General features: G+C 40.5%; 1 protein-coding gene across 2 annotated transcripts in view; it reads left to right on the forward strand.

The window, feature by feature from the left end:
- Positions 1-899: 899 nt before the first annotated feature.
- LOC122793036 (nmrA-like family domain-containing protein 1) overlaps positions 900-25,258 on the forward strand; it is a 62,812-nt gene continuing 38,453 nt past the window's right edge. The window contains exon 1 of one of the 2 annotated variants that reach the window (XM_044060698.1): positions 900-1,163. In XM_044060698.1, coding sequence (XP_043916633.1) covers positions 1,127-1,163 — 37 coding nt within the window. In that variant the 5' untranslated portion in view covers positions 900-1,126. The remainder of the gene's footprint in view (positions 1,164-25,258) is intronic. The other variant, XM_044060697.1, reaches the window with a different exon arrangement.

Here is a 25,258-nt window from a genome sequence, read left to right on the forward strand (position 1 = left end):
AGACAGCATAGCAGAACTTGAAATAACATTGTATGACTCTGGCTTCAGAGTTCCTAAAACTGAATTAACGTCATGAAATGTTAGTGTAATGTGATTATTAAGCATTGTAACGTTTCCTACTATTCAGTTTATTTCTAGTTCTTGATCTGTTGTAACAGATATTTAAGATTTTCTGAAGCATGTATAACTAGCCTTCCACTGTACACATTTCATTTTGATGGCTTCATGTTTTTCCAGACGTTAAGTTTTCTCAAGTAGGCTGGAGTTCCTTCTGTGCGGAGTCTGAATGCCCTCTCCGCGGGCGAGAGGCCACCGAAAAAAAGACATGCGTGAATGGGCGTGCCTTCGCTGACGGTTGGGCGTCGGGTTGGCAACTCGGCACCATAAAAAGTCTACTGCCAATCATTAGCGGACCGGAGTTCCGCTGTGGCGACCCCTAACCGGGAAAAGTGGAAGAGACAAGCAACAACAACTCTTTCTCAAGTAGCAGGGCATGTCATGCTACATTCCGTGTATGGTTTCTGTTGCTTGCTTTGCAGGTTTTACAAGTATCTGAAATCGCAACAGAACTTTGTTTTTTACTGTTAAACATTGAACAGAACAATTGAATTATCTGCAGAAAGTCTGGTGCTACCAAAAATATGTGAATTGTAGTTGAACTCATAGTGTGCTTAAATAAATTCGAGAAGCAAACCTGGAAATCATAAACCAAGACTGATGCGGCATAAGTTGTCTTAATAACATTTGAAGCTTGCAGTAATAAATTCACTGCAATAAGCCACCGAATGTGGGTGGTAGGTTAGAATTAAACTTGACTGAAAGTGATGGATACTATTGTTTTCAAGCAATCAGTTAGGGCGGGGTGGAGCTCTGAGTACGCAGAAACTGACGTTCTGAGCAGCGATGTAGAGCTTTGACTATAAACAGCATGTTATAATCTGAGAAAAGTGCTTAGTCATGCTGAGATACAAATCCGTTTTGCCCAAGGGGAAAGCAGCCCGCACCTAGAAGTTTATAAAAAGATCGGTTTGTTTCCCTTGTAGGCTACTAAGGGAGACCATTCAGCTGTGTTGCCTTCGTTTGGAGAACATCAGTTGTTCAGCTGTACTGCCTTTATTTGAAGAGCATGTGTGACAAGCTTGTTGTGGTATTTGGTGCAACAGGTATGTAATAGAAATAGTAATGGCTTTTAGGTTTACAAAAATTGTTAGCTCTTCTGTTTCCTGTGCTATTGATGACTGCACATTTGTTTTTGCTACTCTTCATCCTGTGACCACCAGTCAAGCCTCGCCTATAATTCATGGTATCCTACCGAAGGCAAGAACTAGGCATTATAGCTGCCTGTTATCCAGTGGGTGGGGGTAGATATTTTTATATGGCCCTAACATATCCTTCTATTGGTAGGAAAGTAATGCACAGTGCCTGCTGTGCTAAAGACATTGTGAGTGTGGGATTCTCACAGTGGGCTGTCTAGCATATAGCCAGAAAGGAAAAGGCTTTGTAGTGTTCACTGCTCTATAGAATTTCATTTAGGGTGCAAAAATTAACTTTCAAAATAACTCTTGACAGTGTGTATATTTCAGCCCATTTTAAAGGGTTGGGTTATTAGATATTTGCTTGTGTGTGACTAAAGGAGTGATTTTATTAACAGATTCCATTTATTGTAATATAATAACTTTGCAGTTGGAAAAGATGTGCATTAAAGCATTAGCTGAAAAAGTTGCAAAAACGGTGTATGAAAGTTTTACACATACAGTTCAGTCATGCTTGTTGAGTAAGAATAAATGCATTTAAAAAAGACAAAGAATGAATGCGATGGAGCTTAATGTTTTTCCAGATGGCTGCTTTTGATCATGTACGCAAGTTTGTGGTATGCATTGTTCCCACACGTGTTGTAAATATCGCGGAGTGATGTGAATGCTTTGTGCCTCATTGATATTAACCAGTACTGTTAGGTGAAAGTGGAAGGCAGTACAAATTAATTTCCCTTTCAGTTTAAGGGCCCTCTTACTACTGCTTGTAAGACAAATGTCTGGGATGATATAATTGACTAATTAATATACAAACTGCCAGTCTTTAGTGATTACCTGCAGTGCCTTTAATATGACAAAACAAGTAGTGAAGGGATTTATGCTCCCGCTAGTTTGAAACAAATACCTCCTTTGTAGGTAGCATACTTCTCCACTTCTTCGCACAGGAAATCTGGATAAACCCTAAAATAATGAGAGGACAAAGGCCAAAAATAGGGACAGATTTTAAATATTCCTCTTAGAAAGTTGCTAGAATAACAAGATTTGTGTTACCATGAATTTTCTGAAGGATATGAAGTCTGAAACTATAACTATATGTCCTTATTTAGTCATGTCAATCTTCAGTGATATGCCTGAAAATCACAGATTTTATGAGGAACAGACCAAAATTACGAGACAAAAATCTGGACATTATGTGAAAATCTGGACAGTTGAGAGGTATGTAGGAGTGGTTAGAGACTGACATTGTATCCATAAATATGCACCCAGAGTTGCAGCTTAACTGAAGGGTGGTGTTCATTGATAATTATTACACTTTGCTGTTTTAGATTCTTCAGTCTTGTATGCAAGGATATTTGTCTTCAAGCTCACTGTTTTACAGAGGTTAAACCACAAATGAAATATAGAAGCAAGATAACCCAGAGTTTGCGAAAAAAAACTTAAAAATTCAGTAGTGTGTATAGTGTGTAGACAGCTTGTATGAAAAAAAATAATTACACTTCAGTATGCTGAAGTACAAACACCACACTGTGCATGGGTGTTCTACACTGTTCAGCACACCAAATTTAATTAAATAATATGCATGTTCCATCCTAGTAAGTTAACACTCGCTCTACAATCTTATTTTGGCATGTTGTATAATGCTGTTCACTCTGAGTGAACAGCTTTCTGCATAGTGAATTTAAAGGGCACCAGATATGGTTATTTGTCAAAGGTAATCCTGACATTCCTGTAATTTAGCAGTATTGTCTCATTTGATTCAAGATTTCTACAGTGTATCTCACTCACATGAGTTATTTTGTCACCCTGTAATATCACCCAGGTGTAGTTTAGAGACCAGAAACTCTTCAGTACCATTCAGTGTTTTTCTTTTCCACGTTTTCTGCTGCTGGCTTCAAAAATCCCACTGTATTTTATTTTCCTATTAAATCTTGAATTGTTTCAAAAATGAAATTATCTGAGCCTGCATGACATAGCGGGGACCATGTTGCTTTAGTAGTTTTCAGTCTTAGTCATTGCCCACAGCGCTTCTTGCTGAGGTTGATAAATAATAATTGCTATAAAGCACACTTTCAGTATAGCTTTTTCCAAAGAGTTATTGGAGAACTTTATATAGTATGAGCAGCAATTTGTTATACTGCATAAACTGGTATCTACTCCTACTTTTGACCAGTGAAGTGTTGCCGTTTCATGTAATTGTGGAAAATTACGTGTAGCATGGGGCAGTGTAGAATGACAGAAGTTACTTTACAGTCTCTTACTAGGTCTATAAAATGTCAGTTGACAGTCCCTAATTACTAAGCAGAGCTGCTATACAAACATCTAATAAAGATGTGCAACTTGTTACAACTACAAAACTGATTGTTCACCACCATATCAGACAGTGAAAATCAGCTTACCTACCCTCCCTCTTGCTATTCAATTCCATGATCGCCACACCTAGAAGTAAAGGTATCAAGTACTCTGAGTTACAATCTTGTTTGTTTTAGTCGCATTAAATCCATTGACACATTTATGTCTGCACTCGTATCAATTATAAATCTCTTGCAGTTCTACGTAGCACCCATCCTGCCCTCTACCAAGTGAAGAAATGTTCCATAAACTGAACATTTCGTGGCAAAAAATGAGTATAATTGGAGTTGGACACAGTTAAGCATAGATGTTAGTCAACTTTTTCACCCGCGATTGCTTTCCTGATTAAGTATCCTGCTGTTTTTTATATTTGTTTTACATTCTACTGCTTACCAAGAGCAAGCTTTCACTGTTTTCATAGTTATTTACTGCATTTTTTATTATCTGAACTTAAAAGTACATTTTAGTCGAAATTAGTCTAATTGAAGTCGAAAAGTGTTTGTTTGCTGTTTAATTTAATTGTTTGGCTGCCCACTAAAGTGTGCTAGCCTGTGCTACTGACTTATTGCCTTTTCTGCATTTTTAAACAAGGTTAAACTATTTCTGGCTCTGTAAAGTCTGCTCTTCATTTTTCCCTTAGAACTGCTCTACTTGTAATCTAAACAGTCTATTCTCTATCTGTAAAGCTCAGCACTTGTTCCTAAAGCATTTTTAGTCGCACTTCTATATTATACAAAGTACTTCACTAGCTTAAAACCCTTGAGTACCCACTTCCCTATAGGTCCTTTCTGACTCAGTTACACAGCAAACTTTTTCATTTCTTCTAGCATGTCAAAGGGTCAGTTGCCTCCTGCTCAGCTGGTGAATCTAATATTGAGGCAATGTTACAATTGCCTCATGTACACAGACAACCCTCTCCTCCACCCACAAAACACAAATACATGCGAGAGATGCAACTATATAGCCAAACTGGAGGCTGAGCTCTCTCAACTCAGGACTGGCAAAACCAGACAGGAGGAGAAGGTAACCACACACACCATTAACCCAGTCTCACATAGGACTATCACAACTACAAATCAAACACATAAACACACAAAGACATATTCGGAGGCACTGATCAAAAATCTACCAAAACAGCAGAGGCCTCCAAAGCAGACACCCAAACAACTGCCACCTCATGACATAACACAAGCAACACATAGATCACAAAGTCAGTGTAAACACAATGCCAGACACACTTGTCATAGGTGACTCCATAGTCAGACACACTGCACTCACCAGACTGAACAAGGAGAGGGTCACAGTAAGCTGCCTGTCTGAATCCGCCACATAACACAAGTACTCAGGTCACTGTCCATGCTGGTGTGAATGACCTCTCAGATTATGTAGCCCAGGCCTGACCCTGAGCAGTATCCTACCTTCACCAAGAATGATGCCACAATACAGAGACAAAATGATCAGTTTTAATAATTGGCTTAATTTCTGGTGTCATTCTAAGGATCCAATGTCTGTCTGCCTGGAATGACATGCTGCACCTGTCACCCTGGGTTTCCGGATATTGGCAAACAATAATGGTGCTGCTCAATGCCAGAAGTCTAAATCTCAAGATGCACTCCTCAGTATGGAGAACATCGATGTCTGTGCTGTGACTGAAACCTGGTTCAAGGCTCCTGAGAGCACCCTGGCACTATCAGGTTTTACCTCATATCATGCTTTGTGTATCCATATTCATCAAGGATACCCACACCTCCAGGCTCATCAGAGACCATTCAGGTGCAATTAACCATAGGCAAAACTGCTCTACAGTTTGTAGCATGTTACAGGCCACCCTCTCAAACTCAGGAACCCCACACAGCCTTCCTGAAGACACTGGAGAGTATAAATGTCTCTCCAAACACCATCATATTGGGTGACTTCAACTACCCAAACATAGACTGGGAACATTACTAAGGTTCCTGGAGTTCATAAACTCAAATGCTATGGAACAACTTGTCACCATTCCCACAAGAGGTGAAAATGTACTAGACCTGATCATCACAAACATGGGGACAAAATGATCCACACGTATATCCCTCATTGGTGAGATCAGACCATAAACTAATCTCACTGGAGATCCACATCCCCCAACAAAAGACCACAGTGAAGAACTTCTCAATAGCCAACTTCACACTTCTAAGACTGGTGTGGTATCCTTCAAGGCCCCTGAGCCATTGGAAACCACAACCCACGCTGCTGAATCCCTTACAAATGCTTTCTCACCTCCAGGATTTCATGGATCAAGCAATCCCAAATAAAATCAAGACCCTTTCCACCAAAGGCGATCTGGTGGACCCCAGCCATAAACAAACTTTACAACAAGAGGAGAAAGCTACTACAAGATAGAGCAAAATCCCTAAAGGAAGACATCTCTGATCAATACTAGTAAAAACTCATAATCACATAAAATCATCCAAGGCCAACTTTGAGAGAAAAATCGCCAAGGACTCAAAAGACAATCATAAGGCCTTCTTTAGCTATGTTAGAAATCTGGGTGGAAACTCCCAGATATGCTTAGAATTAGTCAGAATGATACAAAAATCACTGAACCCCATGCATTGCAAACATACTGGCAGACAGGTTCAGTGAAAATTTCTCCCTCCGTCCCCCCAAAAGAAATAATGTCTATCCCAGCAGAGTGTAGCCTCCCAATCATCTCAAATGCCCAGGTAAACACAGCATCAATACTCAATGAGGAACTAAACCCACACATAAGGCTGCTGTTTAATCAACAAGCCTGGTATGCAAAGCTATGGAGAGGATCATAATGGAACTCCTAAATAAACACATAGGGGACCTACAGACATTTTGACTTTTTGAAACAGTCACCAAGGCCATTGATGATCACCAGCTTAAATGTAAACCCATATGTCACAAGATGGGTTGCAAACTGGCTCAAGGACAGAACCCACAGGGTTAAAGTTACTGGTGCCATGTCAGACTGTCCCACAGGGCTCAGTCCTGGGCTGCCTCTTGTTCGGCATCTACTTTTCAGAAGTGCAGGCAAACATAGGAGGATTAAGTTTGCAGATGACTAGTTGAAAATCCATCAGACACAGATATCCTTCAGAGAGGTCTCATAGAAACGGATAACTGGTGCCAGAGCCATGGCCTTAAGCTAAATGTATAGTCATACCCTTTGGTAAAACGTTACCACATAGGTGGCAATCCATTAAGCACAGAAGAGGTTATCAGGGACCTGGGGACCCAAGTTGACAGTAACCTTTCTTTTGACACTCACATTGCCAAAGTGGTTAGGAGGACCTTCTACATTGCCCACCTGATTATGAAGGGATTCACATCCAGATCAAGGGAGGTCATTGTTATCAGACCAATGATTGAGTACAATATGTATCTTACCCGACACCTACAGCAATTGGAAAGACCCCAAAAGTTCCTCACCAAAAGGATAAAATATGCCATATGCTGCCCGACTGAAGAAACTCCAGCTCTATTCAGTTCAGAGGTGACCTGTGCCTGACATACAAGGCCATGTCCAACCCGGAATTAATGGACATGCTCCACCTCAAAAAATCCAAATCCCAAGCCACAAGAGCAAGAGACTTAAACCTCAACACGGATATAAATAGGACGTGCTGGAGGGACAGATTCATCACCCAGAGACTCCATGTGAGACAGAACACTGGCTCTGTTCAAGAGGAATCTTGACCAGTGGATGGGAGATCGTAGGTTTGGGATCATCTCTGTATCACTGCTGGACAGAGGCACGGCAAACTAATGGGTATAGTATTCTTCAACCTAAGGGGTGGTGAAAGCCACACAACTCTGGCTAGGCTTATAAATGCCCTTGGGCAGATAGCCTAGTATGAACCTATGAACTAATTGAATTATAAAGCATTAAATGTGCACTGAACAAAGGCACTTGCATTCCAAAGTAGTCACTCCCTTTCCTTTGAAGATCTCATGATCTTCACATTGGATGCTGATTAGGTCAGGTGGTACCACTTCTACAGTTTCTTTTGAAAAACATAGATGAATGTGTTGCAATTGTAGATGCGGAGTATGCACTATAGTTACATTGTGGACTTGTACTTTTTGATGATTTGGTATATGCATATTGTATGCTGCAGTAGACAAAGTTGTATACCTGTGGCAAATAAGGTACACCATATTTCAGAAAATACTTCATAATTTGATGTATAGTGGGCTGCAGAGTCCTCAGAATATTGCTTCTTATGTGATCAATGAGTCCTTTACCTGCAGCAGATTTTGTTTTTGCTTCTCTGACTGGGAATATTTTGTGATTCATTGTAAGTAGAATCCGTAATAACAGAATCAATGTGCAGCCATTTGGGGATACTCTCATAAATTCATAGATGGTTATTAAGCTATTTAAGAGCCATTTTAAGCCTAGCTAAACTTACTCGAAATTTACCAAAATATTGCTTACATATATCAATACCCCACTTACATTTTACTAGATATGCTACAGGCTTGTACACATCAAGCGAACACTGACTGCCCCTAACAATTAGGAAGAAAGGTGCCAAACAAGGGGTAAATTTGCAATTTCCCATTCAGTGGTCCAAGTTATTTTTGAGTATGGCTAGGGATGAGCTTTGGGAAGCTTGTTCCAGGAAAGGGTAATTTTTGAGACACATTCCTGTCCCCCCAACATGTCCTGTTTATGAAACAGATGAAGTTTAGGTCCTTAAAATGGTATTTCTGATAATATTCATTTTGCTGATATCCAACATATCCACCTGTGTGGGATCAGAGGATACCTTGTACACTAGGCATAGAGCTCTCCACAACAGTCTGTAGGAGACCAAGTATAGGGATAGGGCTCTGAGTCCACATAGGACTAGTTGTTTACTCCCTGTATTCTTTTTGTGAGGAACCTCTGGGGTCTTTCAAGCTGTTTAAAGAGACTGGTCAGGTGCATGTTGAAAGGTGCATTGTATCCAATGACTCGTTGGATGAGAGCCAAGTATAACAAAACAATAATGACCTCCTGGGACCTGGATGCTATGTCCTTACTTATACGTTGTGCAACATAGAATGATTTTCTAACCATAGCAGACACATGGTGGTCAAAGGTCAGGTTGCTGTCAACATGTGTTCCCAGATCCATGATGACTGGATCTACTTTTGGGAGTGTATTATCAATGTGGTAATTTCCAGAGATGGCATTCTTTCCAAAGGGTACTATTATACATTTTTTCATAAAGAGTTTTAGTTCGTGGCTCAGGCACCAGTTGTTTGTCTGCATCAGGGCCTCTTGAAGGGTATCTGTGTCTTTAGGGGATTCTGTGACCATGCCTAGTTTGCAGTCATATGCAAATGTGGTCAGCCAGAGGCGCTTGATGTTTGCCTTGATTTCGGAGAAGTAGATACCAAAAAGGAGAGGCCCCAGCTCCGATCTCTGTAGGACTCTGCTAGTGACTGCCCACTTTGTGGAGGTGGATTCCCCTATCTTAACTTCTTGTGTCCTATCAGTGAGTCAGCTGGTTATCCATTGGATGACATATAGGTTTATGCTTAATTTTGCAAGTTTCTGTGCAACACCTGAGCTAAGTATTGTGTTGAACACCTTTACCACATTGAGGCAAGCAGTGTGCACTGTTTTGCCCTAGTCTATAGCTTTAATGACCTTCTCAAATAAATCCACCAGGTTAAGTAGGTATGACATGTTTTACAAAGCCAAACTGGGTAGGGTCCAGTGTATGTAGGTTTTCTATGTCATTGTTTGTGATCCTTGATAATTCTTTCCACGGCATTACATATGAGACTAGCATTTGTTTGGCACAAAGCCTATCTGGAGGCTATGGGTAATTTAGGTTCTAGCAGGCCTGACAGTTCACGTTCCATGCTATTCAAGAGGCATCCATGGATATATCCTGGGTCCATGAAAGCAGTGTTCTTGGCCTTAGACAGTACAGTGAGGACCTGCTGTATAGTGATGGTTTGCAGAGGAACGATGGAGGGTATTTCCTGGAGGATGACTGAGGAGGGGTGGGGATGTAAAATTGGAGATAACTTTATCAACCAGCAGATTTTCTACATCCTCTGGCTTTGTACAGGTGGTTCCATTCATCATTAGTTTGGCACATTGTTGGGTGTTACCTTTAAAGTCATGGACATAATTGAATAAAGCCTTGTGGTTGTCCTTAAGGCTTAAGAGGCTATTTTTATCTAGAAATTTGGCTTTGATACACTTGATTAGTCCCCAGAATTGCTTGTTCAGATTGCTAAGGATTTTTTTTACCTTGCTGGACAATGCCCTTTCTGTTTTTGGACATGATTTTCTTTCTTTTATTATACAGCCTATTTAAACTGAAATTCTATTAGAATGGCTTGTTTTTAGAGGCAGTCCTATGTTTATGAAGGGTAGGTATAGCTGTATCTATGCAGCTATTTTTGTGATTGTACAGGGTTTCTGTGAACAATTCCACATAAGTAGCTGTGTTCTCAAGGTTGGAGGGGACTTGGAATTTTGTTAGGCTGTCACTTAGTAGGACACAGTTAGCCGTGGAATATTTTTTTAAATGCCCTGGGTTAGCTGAGTTCCCAATCTTAATATTTATTTCAAAGGAGACAGTTTTTTGGTCCAGTCTGACCAGTAAGAACATTATAGGTTCATAGGTGTGTACTAGGCCAACGGCCCTGGAGCCTTTACAAGCCTTGCCCATAGAAGTGCCCTGGCATCATGCCGCTGTTAGTTCCTGGTGCCTCTATTAAGTAGAGCCACTAGTGTGATCCCCCGGGTGAATTTTCTATTTCCCATCCACTCATCAAGATTTCTCTTGAAAAGGGCCAGTGAGGTGTTCTGCTTGACATGTATGAGAGGTCTATTCCAGAGCATGGGCAGCCTCTGGGTTATGAACCTGTCCCTCCAGCATGTTCTGTTGATTATGGTAATGAGGTTGTTGATTGTGGTAATGAGGTTGAGGTCCCTGGAGCGTGTGATGCGGGGGGATTGGGATTTCTGTAGGTGTAACATTTCTAACAGGGCTGGGTCAGACATGGCTTTGTTTGTCAAGCAGAAATCGCCTCTTAATAGATGATATGAGACAGAGAAAAGCTGGAGTTTTTTGAGTCTGTCCATGTAGGGCATGTGTTCAAGGCCTAGGATCCTCTTCATGAGGTACTTTTGTGGCCTTTCCAGCTGTTGCAGGTGTTTAGTGAGGTACATGCCAAATGGGGCATTATACTCAATGACTGGTCTAATGAGGGAAGAGTAGAGAGAGATGATGACCTCTTTCTTCTTGGATGCAAAACCCTTGGTAATGAGGTGTGCCACATAGAAGGACTTTCTGACCACAGTGGCAATGTGGTGGTTGAAGGAGAGGTTGCTGTCAACCTAACCTGTGTCCCCAGATCTCTTATAACGCCTTCAGTGTTCAGTGGGCTACCATCAATGTGGTAATTAGTAGGAACTGAGGCCATGGTTTCAACAACAGTTGTTGGTCTCAGTCAGGCCTTTCTGTAGGATGTTTACATTACTTGGGGAGTTAATAATGGCTTCTAGCTTGCAGTCATCGGTGAACTTGGTCAGCTAGAGTCCCTCTGTGTTGGTCTGGACTTCTGAGAAGTAGATGCCAAACAGGACAGGACCCAGGACTGATCCCTGTGGGACTCTGTCAGAAGAAAAAATTCAAGCGAGTCACATCTGCCTCAGGTGATGAAAATTTCCTTTATTAACTGCTAACCAGATTACAGCAGCATGTTTGCCAAGATGATCTCAATCTGATCAGCTTGGTTACTGACATCAACTTTTATACTTTCCTGTTACTAACCAAAATAGCTTTTGTTACATTTCTAACAGTTGACAGTTGGCTATGAAAAACATCTAGGATCACAATTTACCTCAGAAAAGAATGTTTTACCTCAAAACCACAGCTAGTGTAGAATGTTTACTTCAAAACCACAGTTAGTGTAGAACGTTTACCTCAAAACCACAGTGGTAGCTGGAATTTTCCAGAGCCTGCCTCAGTAAATTAACTCTTATTCAGAAGTATAGAAAACAGGTGTAATTCAAGTTCATAAGCAAACTACATCTATCATAGATAAAGCCCATCTTTAATAAACATGGTTCAATGACCTTTTCTTAGCAACACTTCAGCAAATAGCATATTCATTTTGCTAGATGGGAGAAAGAGACAAATAATAGTATGTTTTAAAACTTTTTCTCTTAACATTTCCCCCCTCAAAACACTTTTATTTGTCTTTATTTCAGAAATATATGGTAAAAACTAAGTTTTTCTTTGCATACATTACTTCGTTTGGAAGACAAACTTTTAAACTTCAAAACATTTGCAAAAGTCACATTTCAATGTATTCACTTTCACCAGTCTGTTGCAACTGCTGGTACATTGTTTTCATAACAGCAGTATCAACCAGTCTTTGTAGAAGACCTCTGATACAGGGTATACAACAGCAACCACATACCACAACGATAGCCACAGCGACTCCGACGGACACCAGGAAACTGCTGATGAGATGGCTCAATTTTCCAAACCACGTTTGTAGAAAGTCTGTAAAGGGATTATTTACCCCAGAGTTCTCTGCCAATTCTTCGGATAACATCTCCAAACCTTTCAAAGCTCGAGTGATGCTCCCATCAGGGGCAGTGTTATTTGGAATATATGTACAACAGAAAGTCCCAAACATCTTGCAAACTCCTCCTTCTTTGGCCAGGAGCATATCCAACGCAATTCGATTCTGCCATGCCACCTGCGAAGTGGCATCCAGTTGTTCAGCAATTCCTTTTAATGCATCTTTGGTAGTTCACAAAATGCTGCTGGTTATAGTAAATGTAGTTGATCCAGTCCACATTCTTATTGGGTTGAATCCAGACAAAGATGGATGCAAAACCAGCTGCTATTTGGTTTATTGCTTTGTATTCATCAGGCATGCCTCTTTTTACGCCAATGCTATCGAAGGATTGCTTTGGTACCTCTCTTTTTCTCTTATTTAACCACCTCTGCTTTATTTCAGGTTCTCTTATGAAATTGCTTGCTGGAACTGGGAAAATGTAGAATGGCAGAATTAACTTTGCAAGTGCACAAGTTCCTTTCCAGGGAATCGTAAGCCTTGATCTGAGTTTGTCGTCTCCACATAACCACCATACGTCTGCCAAACTATGAGTTTGGTTTTCCAGAAATGGATTCTCATTGCCATTCACAGTAACATTGCAATAATTCTGTCCCATATTGCCATAATTCTTTCCTGTGCCATCTCTGGAAATGCACATATACGAACCTGGATAGGAAATCACTGTAGGCGGTTTCTCAACTTTGCTTATGACTGGAAAACGCTGGGTTTCATTTTTGCATTTATCTTCAGTTTTGTTGAAGAATAACTTTAACAGACACGTTAGGTTACCTTCAGCTTGCATCAATGGGACTGTCGCTCATATAATCCGCCAGATCCTCACCCCCCTCACATTCCGCTGGCAACAATCCTTGCCACTGCGGGACGTAATATGGTCTCCCAAACAAAAGTTCAAATGGTGTAAGTCCTTTGTAGGAGGGTGAGATTCGCATGTACAGGAGTGCCAGTGGAAGGCACGCAGTCCAGGATCTATGCATTTCTGCCATCAGTTTGCGGAGCTTACTCTTCAGGACACCATTGTGTCTTTCCACCAGTCCAGCTGACTGCGGATGGTAAGCACAATGGTACTTGAGATCAATTTGAAACACTTGACCCAACTTGTGCACAATCTGGTTTACAAAATGAGACCCATTATCACTATAAATGTGCCTTGGAAGGCCAAATCGGGGAATTATTTCTGTTGTCAAAAGCTTTGCTACTGTGTGTGCATCAGGATGCTTTACTGGAAAAGTTTCTACCCACTTAGAAAAAGCATCCATTATAACTAGACAGAACCTTTTTCCCTCTGAAGGTGTCAACTCAATAAAGTCCATACAGAGTGTGTGGAATGGATATGGAGGGGTAGGGAATGCCTGCTGAGATTTTTTAACTCCCCCCTGAGCATGATACTTTGCACATAATAAACAAGATAAACAGAATTGCGTTGCATAAGTTGAAAATCCTTTACACTATTTGAACCATTGTCTGTACTCCTACATGGGCAGGTCCATGGCTAACCAATGCAACATACCTAAAAAGGTTTGAGGGTAATACCATTTTGCCATCTGATGCCCTATACAACCCATCCTGTTGAGTGATACCATATTTCACCCAACGACATTTTTCTTTCTGTGTTGTCAATGTTTGCATTACTTTTAGTGTCTCTAAGTCTAAGAGGTGTCCGGGCTCTAAATCATTGTCATGTAAAAGCAAATCATTTTCTTGAGCTGCCTTTTTTGCAGCCATATCAGCAAGGGCATTTCCCCTGGAGACAGGATCTTTTTTGTTAGTATGTGCGGAACATTTACATATCGCTATCTGAAGTGGTAGTTGCACTGCATCTAACAACTGTAAAATTAAATCTCTGTGATTTATTGGTTTGCCTGTCGCAGTAACCATTCCCCTATTCTTCCATTGTTGAGCGAAAACATGCACAGTAGAGAAAGCATATTGACTATCTGTATAAATTGTCACTTTTTTACCCTCCCCTAAGGTACAAGCTCGAGTCAAAGCCACTAACTCAGCTGCTTGTGCAGAATAAATGTTTGACAATCCTTTTGCTTCCAAAACTTCAGTTTCTGTGGTGACAGCATACCCTACTAGTGTTTTTCCTACAGTGTCCTTCTTTGCTGATCTGTCTACAAACAAAACAAGATCAGAATCTATCAACGGAATATCTGTTAAATCTGGTTGGGGAAGTACTTTTTCATGAATGCTGTCCAAACAAATGTGTGGAGTACCTTCTTCTGGAGTCTGCAAAAGTGTCGCCGGATTAAGAGTAGTACATCTTTTTATGGTCATATGTGGCTGTGTCAGCAGCACTGTCATACACGACAAATGTCGACTAGGAGATAAAAAGGTTATCTTATCTTGCAAAAGTATAGTAGCTACTGAATGTGGAACTCGCAATTTTAATGGGTGAAACAAAACTAGTGATGCTGAGGCTTGCACTGCCATGGCGGCTGCCACTACAGCTTGAACACAATGCAGCAATGCCCTTGCAACAGGATCTAATCTGGAATAAAAAGCTATCGGTCTCTGTTTATCCCCATGTACTTGTACCAGAACCGAAGTCATATATCCTCCCTTACAATCAACCATTTGTACAAACTGCTTAGAATAGTTCGGAAAACGGGAAAACCCAAAACAGAGGATCCTGCTATCAATTGCTTAATTCTATTAAATGCTTGTATTGCCTTATCTGTCCACTGTATAATACTTTTAGCTGCCATGGGAGTGTTATAGATAGGTGCAATCAATGGCCCTACTTCTTCAGCATAATTAGGAATCCAACATATACAAAAATTAGTCACACCTAAAAACGACATCATCTCCCGCTTAGTGTTAGGCATAGGTTCTTCAAGAATTGCTTGTTTTCTTTTATTTTCCAATTGTCTACCTTCCTGTGAGACTAAATAACCCAAGTACTTTACTTGTGCTTTCCACAACTGTAACTTCTCTTTATTTAATTTATGTCCTTCCTCAGCTAAAAAACTAAGAAGGGCAAGGGTATCCTTTTTACAACTTTCCTGCGTGGGTGAGGCCAATAAAATATCATCTACGTACAACAGGACCTGGCTTCCCTCTGGGGGAACAAACTGAGCTAAATTCGCAGCCATTTCTTGTGCGAATATTGTCGGACTCTCACAATAGCCCTGTGGCAATCTGGTGTAGGTGTATCTTTTACCTTGGAAAGTGAATGCAAACCAAAATCTACTCTCCTTGTGTAGTGGTATGGAGAAAAATGCATTGCTTATACCTATGACAGAAAAATATCTGTGCTGAGGCAGTAAATCATTAAGTAGTGTATAGGGGTCGGGACCACCGGTGCTCTTGGGATCACAGCTGAATTTACTGCTTGTAAATCCTGAACCAACCTCCATGACCCATCCGGTTTCTTTACAGGAAACAACGGAGTATTGCAGGGTGAATCTGGGCATTCAACAAGAATTCCTACCGGTTTTAGCTGTTCAATAACTGGTTTAATTCCTTCCTCCGCTTGCTTACTTAGTGGATATTGGTGCTTACGAGGTCTAAAACCTGACTTTGCAGTTATACAAACTTCACCTGCTGTTTTCATTAATGCTACATCTCCTTTACCTTTTGACCATAAATCTACAGGCAAGGCACTTAGTACACTATCTTCCTCCTGAGTTAGGAGGATTTGTCATGTCATTTCTGTTTTGTCATCCCTGAGGTGCATACTTGGTCGTGCCCAAGTCACCCAATTTAATCTTTGTACCTGGATCTGTTGATCTTTTAACTGACTTTCAGACATTGTGTTCCAAATCGTTACCTTTCTTGCCAAATCTACCTAATGTGTCCCCACTGCTTTAGTAACTGAGATATGTGGGCTATAACTTGAGCGATATAAAGAACTCATTTCCTTAGTCAAAGTACAGGTTACTACTGTATTACCTTGCATATCCCAAAACATATCATTCAAAATTATCGTTGCACACTTGTGCTTAAAGAATTATTTTTCAAATTCTTTATCCGGACCCAGGGCCTTATAGAACATTGTACAATGTAAGTGCGCCGCAACCTGTGGTGACCCACTCCTAGATTTACTTAGAGCTAGATTGATCAACTCTGTATCAACCCTCCCCGGGCCGTCTGAAATTATCCGGACCAAGGGCCTTATAGAACATTACAATGCAAGTGTGCCGCAACCTGTGGTGACCCACTCCTAGATTTACTTAGAGCTAGATTGATCAACTCTGTATCAACCCTCCCCGGGCCGTCTGAAATCAAGTCTAGGCTATACCAGTAAAACAAGTCTTGTACTCCCTGTACTACTAAGCCATCCGCTAACCTTTTTGCCTCAATACCTTTAGGTGTGGGAACTGCCGCTATTCCAAACACATGCATCAAATCTCTTCCTAGCAAATTAACTGGACAGACTTTTGATATAATTACCCTACACCTAACAGTTTGGTTTGTTTGCGGATCTGTGAACAGTAGAGGATGAGACAGTGCTTCCTTATAAATTTTCCCATTTGCCGCTTTTACAAGGACAAACTCATCTGTTTCTCAGTTCGGAGGCAGAACTGCTGGACCCAAAAGTGTACGCGATGCACCCGAATCGCATAAAAACTCCACTTTCTGTCCCTCAACCAAAAACTCTATCATGGGTTTTTGATCTAGATGCATAGCAATACCCAAATTTGCCAGGTTTATGACTTCACAGTCACAATCCCGCCCTTCCATTAGAGTGTTCTGACATTCATCGTAGAGAGTGTCTGCCTCTTCACTATCCCCATAATGAAGATGGTGCCTTTCTTTACTATCATATAGTCATGCGGAGCCCTTGTTCGTAAGCTGTGGGGGATGTTGCCACTCTTCACGGTCGGCAGCGAAGTGCCCACGTCTACCACATTTAAAACATTCTCCACGTTTTAACCTTTCCCTGTAGGCTGAATGTCCACCCGGTTCATTGGTGTCCCATTGCGGGCCCCCACTTTTTTTACGCCACCACGGCACCCTTGCCCCCTGTGGTCCTGTACTAGGAATATACCACCATCATCCCCTACTGTCAACACTTGTACTTTCTTTTTCAGGTTAAAATGTCGCTCAGCATGCCGTGCATATTCAAACAAAGGTTGCAGTCTACATGTTCTGTGATCTACCATGTGCTTAGTAATAAAACTATATATTGGAGCCTTACAACCTTTAAGCAAAGCATTTTTCAATTGCTGTTCATATGGACTATCATTAGTTTGATCCTGCGGAATTACCATTCCACAATGGTTATTGAACACTTCTGTCAGTCTTACAATATAGTGATCTACAGATTCATCATCATTTTGAATGCACTGATTTATTACTGTCCAATCTGCTCTTGGATGCCACTTATCAGAAATTCTCTTTAACAGATCAGTGACTCGTGTGTCTAACACCCCAGAATTATGCTTTAATGTAGTGCCGTCATCTGCCTTACATGTCCAAGTACCACAAACTAAGTGCCAATCTGGACCTAAGATTTGTCGCACTACTTGTTCTACTTCTAAACCATTTAGATGATAACTTAAATGCATACCAACTATGTCCTCAGAAAACTTTTGAAAATTAACTTTGGGATGAGGAATACCATCCGTAGCTTGCTTTATATCCTCTCTAGCCCAGGGATGATAAACTAAAATAGTTGGTTCTTGTCCAACATCTCCTGCTTGTGGGTTTGCAACTTGTATTAAGGGAAGAGCTTCTGAATGGACAGAAAGTTTAATAGCCCAATGTCCTTGCCCTGCTGGTCCTGACCTTAACTGCATAGGTTGGTCTATCTGTTGCAAAGCAACTTTAGGTACTACGGGAATTTGTGAGTAAATTGGAGGGGTCACAACATTTCCTTGAGCAGCTAATAACCCACCCTGCTGTACAGATCCCACATCTTCAGACTGATATTGAGGAGGTTCCCCCGGTATGGCAGCAGCAATTTCACCGTATGATGGGGTGGTTGCCTGCCTTTGTACTGCACAAACTGTGTGCTCATCCTCCTTATCTAAAAATAAAGCTACTTTTCCACTTGGCACCAGTGATCCCGTTTGATTTTTTTTTCTCTTTTTCCTGACACTGTTTTTCTTTTATAGCTCGTTTATTTGCTTCTTCTAACCATTTTTGTGCTTGGGGAAATCCCAATTGTCTTTGCTTTTAGTTCTAGTTCCTGCATCTCTTTTCAAATCTCTAACCAATTTTGCACAGGCATTCTTATTCAGTGTACCATCAAAATCATATTTCAACTTCCACTTCTTCAAAAATTTAACATTATTTTTGTTTAAACTTTTCATATACTTAGCATCAACATTCAAACAGGCATCACTCTCACACTTGCAGCAACTTGAACCCATGTTTTCCTTAGATTTCTTATTTTAGGACTGTATATTTTAGGACTGCATTTTTTATTTTTAGGACTGTATAATTTTGGACTGCATCAAAATTATTTTTACAGGGCTTATTACAAAATGGGGCTATCTTAACGGGGATCCTAACAAAATAACAGGTAATCCTAACGAAATAATCTTGATAACTATTCCTACCCACCCTTAACTAAAAATAAAACCCCTGTCGACAAGGTTAAATTAAATTAAAAGAAAAAAAAGGTATTTTCATCCTACCTGAACCAGATGAGACTCAGTTTCCCCTTTTGGTTCGGAAACTGTCCCTCAGATAGGGATCAGAGAGCGGCCGGCCTCTTTCCAACGACAAATCAGTCGGAGGGCTTTCCGTCGAGGGAATCTTAAGATGAGAAACCCTCACCTGTGCAGGTTTTTCGGTCTCTCTGTCAGTCTGATCCGTATCTTCGTAGAGGTTTCCGGTCCGAAGGACCAAAATGTCAGAAGAAAAAATTCAAGCGAGTCACATCTGCCTCAGGTGATGCAAATTTCCTTTATTAACTGCTAACCAGATTACAGCAACATGTTGGCCAAGATGATCTCAATCTGATCAGCTTGGTTACTGACATCAACTTTTATACTTTCCTGTTACTAGCCAAAATAGCTTTTGTTACATTTCTAACAGTTGACATTTGGCTATGAAAAACATCTAGGATCACAATTTACCTCAGAAAAGAATGTTTTACTTCAAAACCACAGCTAGTGTAGAATGTTTACCTCAAAACCACAGTTGGTGTAGAACGTTTACCTCAAAACCACAGTGGTAGCTGGAATTTTCCAGAGCCTGCCTCAATAAATTAACTCTTATTCAGAAGTATAGAAAACAGGTGTTGTTCAAGTTCATAAGCAAGCTACATCTATCATAAATAAAGCCCATCTTTAATAAACATGGTTCAATGACCTTTTCTTACCAACACTTCAGCAAATAGCATATTCGTTTTGCTAGATGGGAGAAAGAGACAAATAATAGTATGTTTTAAAACTTTTTCTCTTAACAGACTCCACTCATGACTTTTCGGCAGTCTGACTTTGAGTCTGCTACTTTCACACTGTGGGTTCTATCTGTGAGCCAATTTGCAACCCACCTAGTGATATAGGGGTTGATGCCTAGTTTGGTGAGTCTGTCAGTAATTCCTGAGTGGGGAATGGTATCAAAGGCCTTGGCCAGATCGAGGTAGGCTGTATGAACTGCCTTGCTCTCATCCACAACTCTGGTGACTGACTCAGCTGACTCAAATAAGTCAACCAAGTTGAGCAGGCATGATCTACCCTTCACAAAACCAAATTGTGTGGGAACTAGAGTTTGGAGATTACCTATATTGTTGTTAATTAGGTCCATGATAATGCGCTCCATAGCCTAACATATCAGACTCGTCAGGCTAATGGGACAATAATTCCCAGGGTCTGTAGTCATTCTCCCTTTATGGAAAGGGATGACTGTAGCAGTGTGCCATTCTGTAGGGACAAAGCCTGAGGTGAGGCTGTGATTGAACAGGGCACACAGGTGTGGTGCCAGTTCACTTTGTAGTTCATGTATGACACAGCCCGGTATATTGTCATTTCCCATGGAAGCTGTATTCTTGGCGTTGGACAATGCAGTTTTAACCTGTGCTGCAGTAATGCTCTGTGCCTGGCATTCTTCTGGTATTGTGATTGACCCTTTTATGGGGGGAGAGAGGGGTAAAGTTGGTACTGAATCTGTCAGCCAGTATGTTGGCAATATCTGTTGGCTCAGTATAGGAGGTACCAGTGTGCAGTAACTCAGAGCAAATCTGGGTGTTGCTGTAAAGATTCTTCATATAACTGTTGAAGGCTTTGTGGTTGTTTTTAGTGTCTGCTGCAATTCTACTTTCATAGCTAGCTTTAGAGGTTTTGATGAGGGATCTCAACTTTTAGTTAAGGCTAATAAGGGAGTTTTTCCAGTCTTGGGACTTCACCTTTTTCTGAAACAGTTTCTTCCTTATGTTGTAGAGTTTGTTAATGGCAGGGGACCATCGGACTGGCTTCCGTTTTTTGGAGGAGAGAGTCTTTGTTTTGTTGAGTATGGCAAGTTCCATGCATTTATGTATGTGTTTGTACAGTGCATTGTTGTATGTTTCGGCAGTCACGCACCTATTTTCCATTTGCATGGGTGCCGTGAAGTTACTCGCCTCTGTTTTTAGGAGCGCAAAGTCAGCTTTGGAGAAGTTATTCTAAGGGAGTCCATTGTTCTGTCATGTTTGTGAGGACCAGGCCAAGAATACCTGCATCCCTGGTGGGTGTGCAGACTAGCTGTTCCAAGATGTTTGGGCTAACGAAGTCCAGTAATCTCTGGGCCTGCATGTTTGAGGTTATGTATGATTCTCAATTCATGTTGGGGTGGTTAAAGTCATCCCTGAATATTGTGTTAGGTCGAATGGGGAATGCCTCTGGTTCTTTAAGTACATGATATGGGCTTCCTTAGTCATGGAGGGGGACCTATAGCTTACAAGGAAATGGTATGAGAATTTATTTGTTAAGTTACACATGAAAAAGCTCAAGTATGTCATACTGTCTGACCAGCCTTGAAGTGTGTTTGTGTTTGGTGTAAATTGAGACTCCTCCATCATTAGACCCTACTTGTGCAGTAGCTGGTCTAAATGTGTGGAAGGCATTATAATATTGCACTACTGGGGTGCTCTCTGAGGTTGTACACCAAGTCTCAGTAACTGCATAGATGTCTGTATTCTTCAGGATGAGGAGAGCCTGCAGGGAGGGGAGTTTCCTGCTTAGACTCCTGGCATTGAGCAGTAACACCTTTTAGATTATTCTGAGACAAGTTTAGCTATGTTGGTAAGTTTATCAGATTGGCATTGCCTAAAAAGGGACTAAGGGGTGGACAAGGTTTTAACCCATATTTGAACACCCGGAGGGGATAGATGCAAACTATCCCTGGCAAAGAAATGTGTCCTACCATATCCTCCAAGGCAAAAGCTGCACCCCCTTTGAGTGACACCACAAACTAAGCCAATCAATAAAGTTTTCTTTTGTTGTTACTGTGGTATCATCTTTGGAGAAAGTAGAATGCTGCTCAATGCTAGACTCATACTGGCCTGGGATGCATAGTATGAGAGCTACATCATATCTCGCTACATACAGTCCAGGGAGGTATGTCTAAGTCCATTTGCACTCACATGGGCTATGATAGAGTAATACTGGTACTTGGTGAGCGGTGACCTGAGTGCATGCGTGATCTGGTGGATCCTGGGCCATGACAGGTAGTTGACTGTAACTCTCTACTTGCTCAACCTGGTGAGTGGGACATCAGTGCATCAAACAGAATCTCCTGTGAGTAAAATAATGTGTTATGTGGCGATTTGCCCTATAGGCTTAGAGGTTGAGACACCTTGTGATGATGTAGTGTGTGTCTTGGTGTGTGTTGTCTTAGCAGAGTGCTCTAGAGTGTGTGTGTGTGTGTGTGTGTGTGTGTGTGTGTGTGTGTGTGTGTGTGTGTGTTACTGACAACCTGTTTGGTGTTGTCTGTTTTACCTACACTGAGTCCATAGCTCTCAACCTCTTAGAACAAGAAATCTGAACAAAGCCATAAATAATGGGTGGGGGGCCCAAAAATAGGGACAATTTTTAAATATTGTTCTTACAAATTTAGGAAGTAGATAGGGTTTTGCATTAGCATGTATTTTCTGAAGGGTATGCAGTCAAATGTCTGTCATTATTTTCTGACTTCAGTTCTCGATCTGCTATTGATTTGCCAGATAACCACAGTTTTGTGAGAAACAGACCAAATATATGAGACAAATATCTGGGCAGTTGAAAGGTATGCCAGTGACACTGTGTAATTACATCTCCCGCATACTATTATCATTTTGCATAAGAATTAGGTGGTTGTCATGAGCCAATTGCTACATTGTCTCAAGTTTCTCAAATGCACCAAGCTGGTTGCAGAGATAATAGAAAAGTGCAAATATGTGCTTATGGATCCTTAATTTGTCCTTTATTGCTTGTGGATGGTATAAGAGTGGTTAACAGCTGGCTACTAGACTGTTGCTTGTACTTGAAGGGGTGCGTTTCTCAGCAAGAAAGCCAGTTGCTCTTTCTGCAACTAGGTACCGTGGAGTTTTTTGTTGTAGTCTTTTTATAGGGACATTTTAATTCTAAGTATTTGTGTCTGTACATAGCAGTGTTAGGACGCCTCACAAATTTAAACTCAACTAAATCTACCTAAATAAATCTAAACTCTCTATTTTAGCACTAAATACAGTACAAGAAGCATCAGTACGACGTTCAATTAAGCAATTTTATCAAAAATTTCTTAGTCTTGTGAATAGCTAAAGGAAAGAAACTTTGCAAAATGATATTAATATGCTTACTGTCAGCAGCCAATAAACAGGAAGAAGATGGGAGGGAGGGAATTATGTTGTCAAATTATCATAAGGGGCAGGCAGCAACAACTGCAAAACAGGAGGGGGATATTAAAACCTTCATTCTGAGATGACTGACCTGGAATTACCTTAATGTTAAGCACAAGTCCTTATATATATATATATATATATATATATATATATATATATATATATATATATATATACAGACTGTGAAAATCGACTTTAAAACAGATTAAAAAAAGAAACATTTTTACTTATCTTTTATTCTGTATATAATGAACATCTATGTTGGCTTTAAATGAGTGTTGGTCTTAGCTTATGCAGATGCCCAGTTTGAAATGCTTGTGTTGGCATTTGCTGGGCCTTCATTTTTAAATGGCGGTGCTGCGTAGTAAACATCTCTGGTATGTGTTGTAATAAAAGATTTGGGATGTACTTTATAGGAACTTGAATGTGCCAAGACACATGGTTAAGGTATTTGGAGTTGGGTTGTGAATTTGTTTTTGTTATTTTATGTTTCTCAATGATGTATTAGCAAGCAGCATTAGTTTTATTTTTTGAAATTTTCAAAGGTAGTGTTGCCTGAGGCACCTTTGTAGGGATGAATCAAATGTGGTAGTGACTGGTTGCGTTTCCTAATGCAGAACTCTGTGTTTTAGCTTGGCAAATTTGACTGTTTGATTCTTTTGCTTAAATTTGGAATGTGTGACTTGTAAGTTATTTTATTTTAGTCATCTTTTGTGGGTTCGTTTTACAGTAGTGTCATCAGTAGTGTTGGATTTTACCCTGGTGTGCTGTTTTGTTCTAAGACACTAAAGGACTCCCCCACTGGCTTACCCCCCCCCCCCTGAAGAAAAGCTTAAAGGAGAAGAGCAATAGTCAATATTTGCTCTTCTGTATCTTTGGTGTTTTTTATTTTTTTTTTGTCATGTTGGCACTCTGCCTTACCAGTGCCAACTTTTCAACAGTGAGCCACTTAAAGCTTTTCACCGTTTGTTGCATTAATCCCACCCACCCCATCTCCACATGTATTCTGCTACATTTTTGTGACTTTTCTGGTCAGAATATCTACTTCCTGAGACTTGTCAATGACTGAATTTTTACATCATAAAATATTACATAGTAGGATAATGCCCTTATTTAAATGTTAATGCATGATTGTTTGCCTGCTTTTCTTATCTGGTAAAAGAAGTCTGATGGCCTGACTACTGCTGGCTTTGCAGGGCCAGGTTGAATGCTTGCTGCTGGGATTGCACCTTAGTTCTTTTGTTATATATATCATTATACTTTTGTTTGTTACAGTGATTCATTTTGTGGTGATGTGTTTGTCATGTTTATGACTATAATTGTATATACTCTGTATTCAAGCTGTTAATGTACAGAGTTAGTAATTACCTCGATTACTTTTCTGTTACCATGCTCCTCTACTCTTGGGCCCTACTTACTGCCCATTTGCTTTAGCTGTGATTCCACTATCTATATCTCTTTAGCCTGCCACTACCTCAGTATAGCTAGAATTCATCGGCAGAGAGTATTGAGGCATGTTTTTGTGCACTGAGCTGGCATATACAGTGCCGTCTAAGAAAAAAGCAAGACAATGACAGGGGGGTCTTCCCCTATCTTATGAGGTACCTTGGGCATCTAAATTTTTTTCTTAACCTTTAAATGCGACCTGCCATCCTGTGGATTCATAGGGGTCCCTGTTATTTGATGCAAAGTGCATAGAAAACAAGCCTGTCATTATATCAGATTTGCTTTGATCCTGCTGACGTGACATTTATCATGAAACCTTTACCTGATGTCAACTCTTGACATCATCTTTAAGTGTCTTTTCCTCCAGGTTTCCATTTACTAGTAGCCCACAGTGAGGCAGTAGTGGTGGCCATTTGTATTCAGAAACCGATTGAATTGTCCTAGATTTATTGTGGCTGTACCACCTCTTTTGAATATGTCTTCAGTAAAAGAGCAAATTGCAGATTTCTCCATCTGTACTATATACCGTATCCTAGTTACTTGCTCCTTTTTCCTGCAAGAGTTTGCTTATTTCTGAAAAGTTATTTAATGATGACTGATAACACTTGCTGGTGCCTGCTGCTGGATGCACCTTCTGGTTGCTGAAACCAAAGTCTGATTAATGCACTGAACTTGCAGACTATAACTTTTTCAGCACTGTATTATGTACAGTACTAATAAAATAACTTGTCTGTGTAATAGACAACATGTACAATAGTGTCACAGTTTACAGTTTTTAATGTACCAGGTTTAACTTCTCAAAGCATATATGAATGGTACTCTCCAGTTACCTCAGAACAAA

Source organism: Protopterus annectens, chromosome 2.part0 (assembly GCF_019279795.1).
Source record: "Protopterus annectens isolate FY-2018-M chromosome 2.part0, PAN1.0, whole genome shotgun sequence".
Classification (NCBI taxonomy): Eukaryota; Metazoa; Chordata; order Ceratodontiformes; family Protopteridae; genus Protopterus; species Protopterus annectens.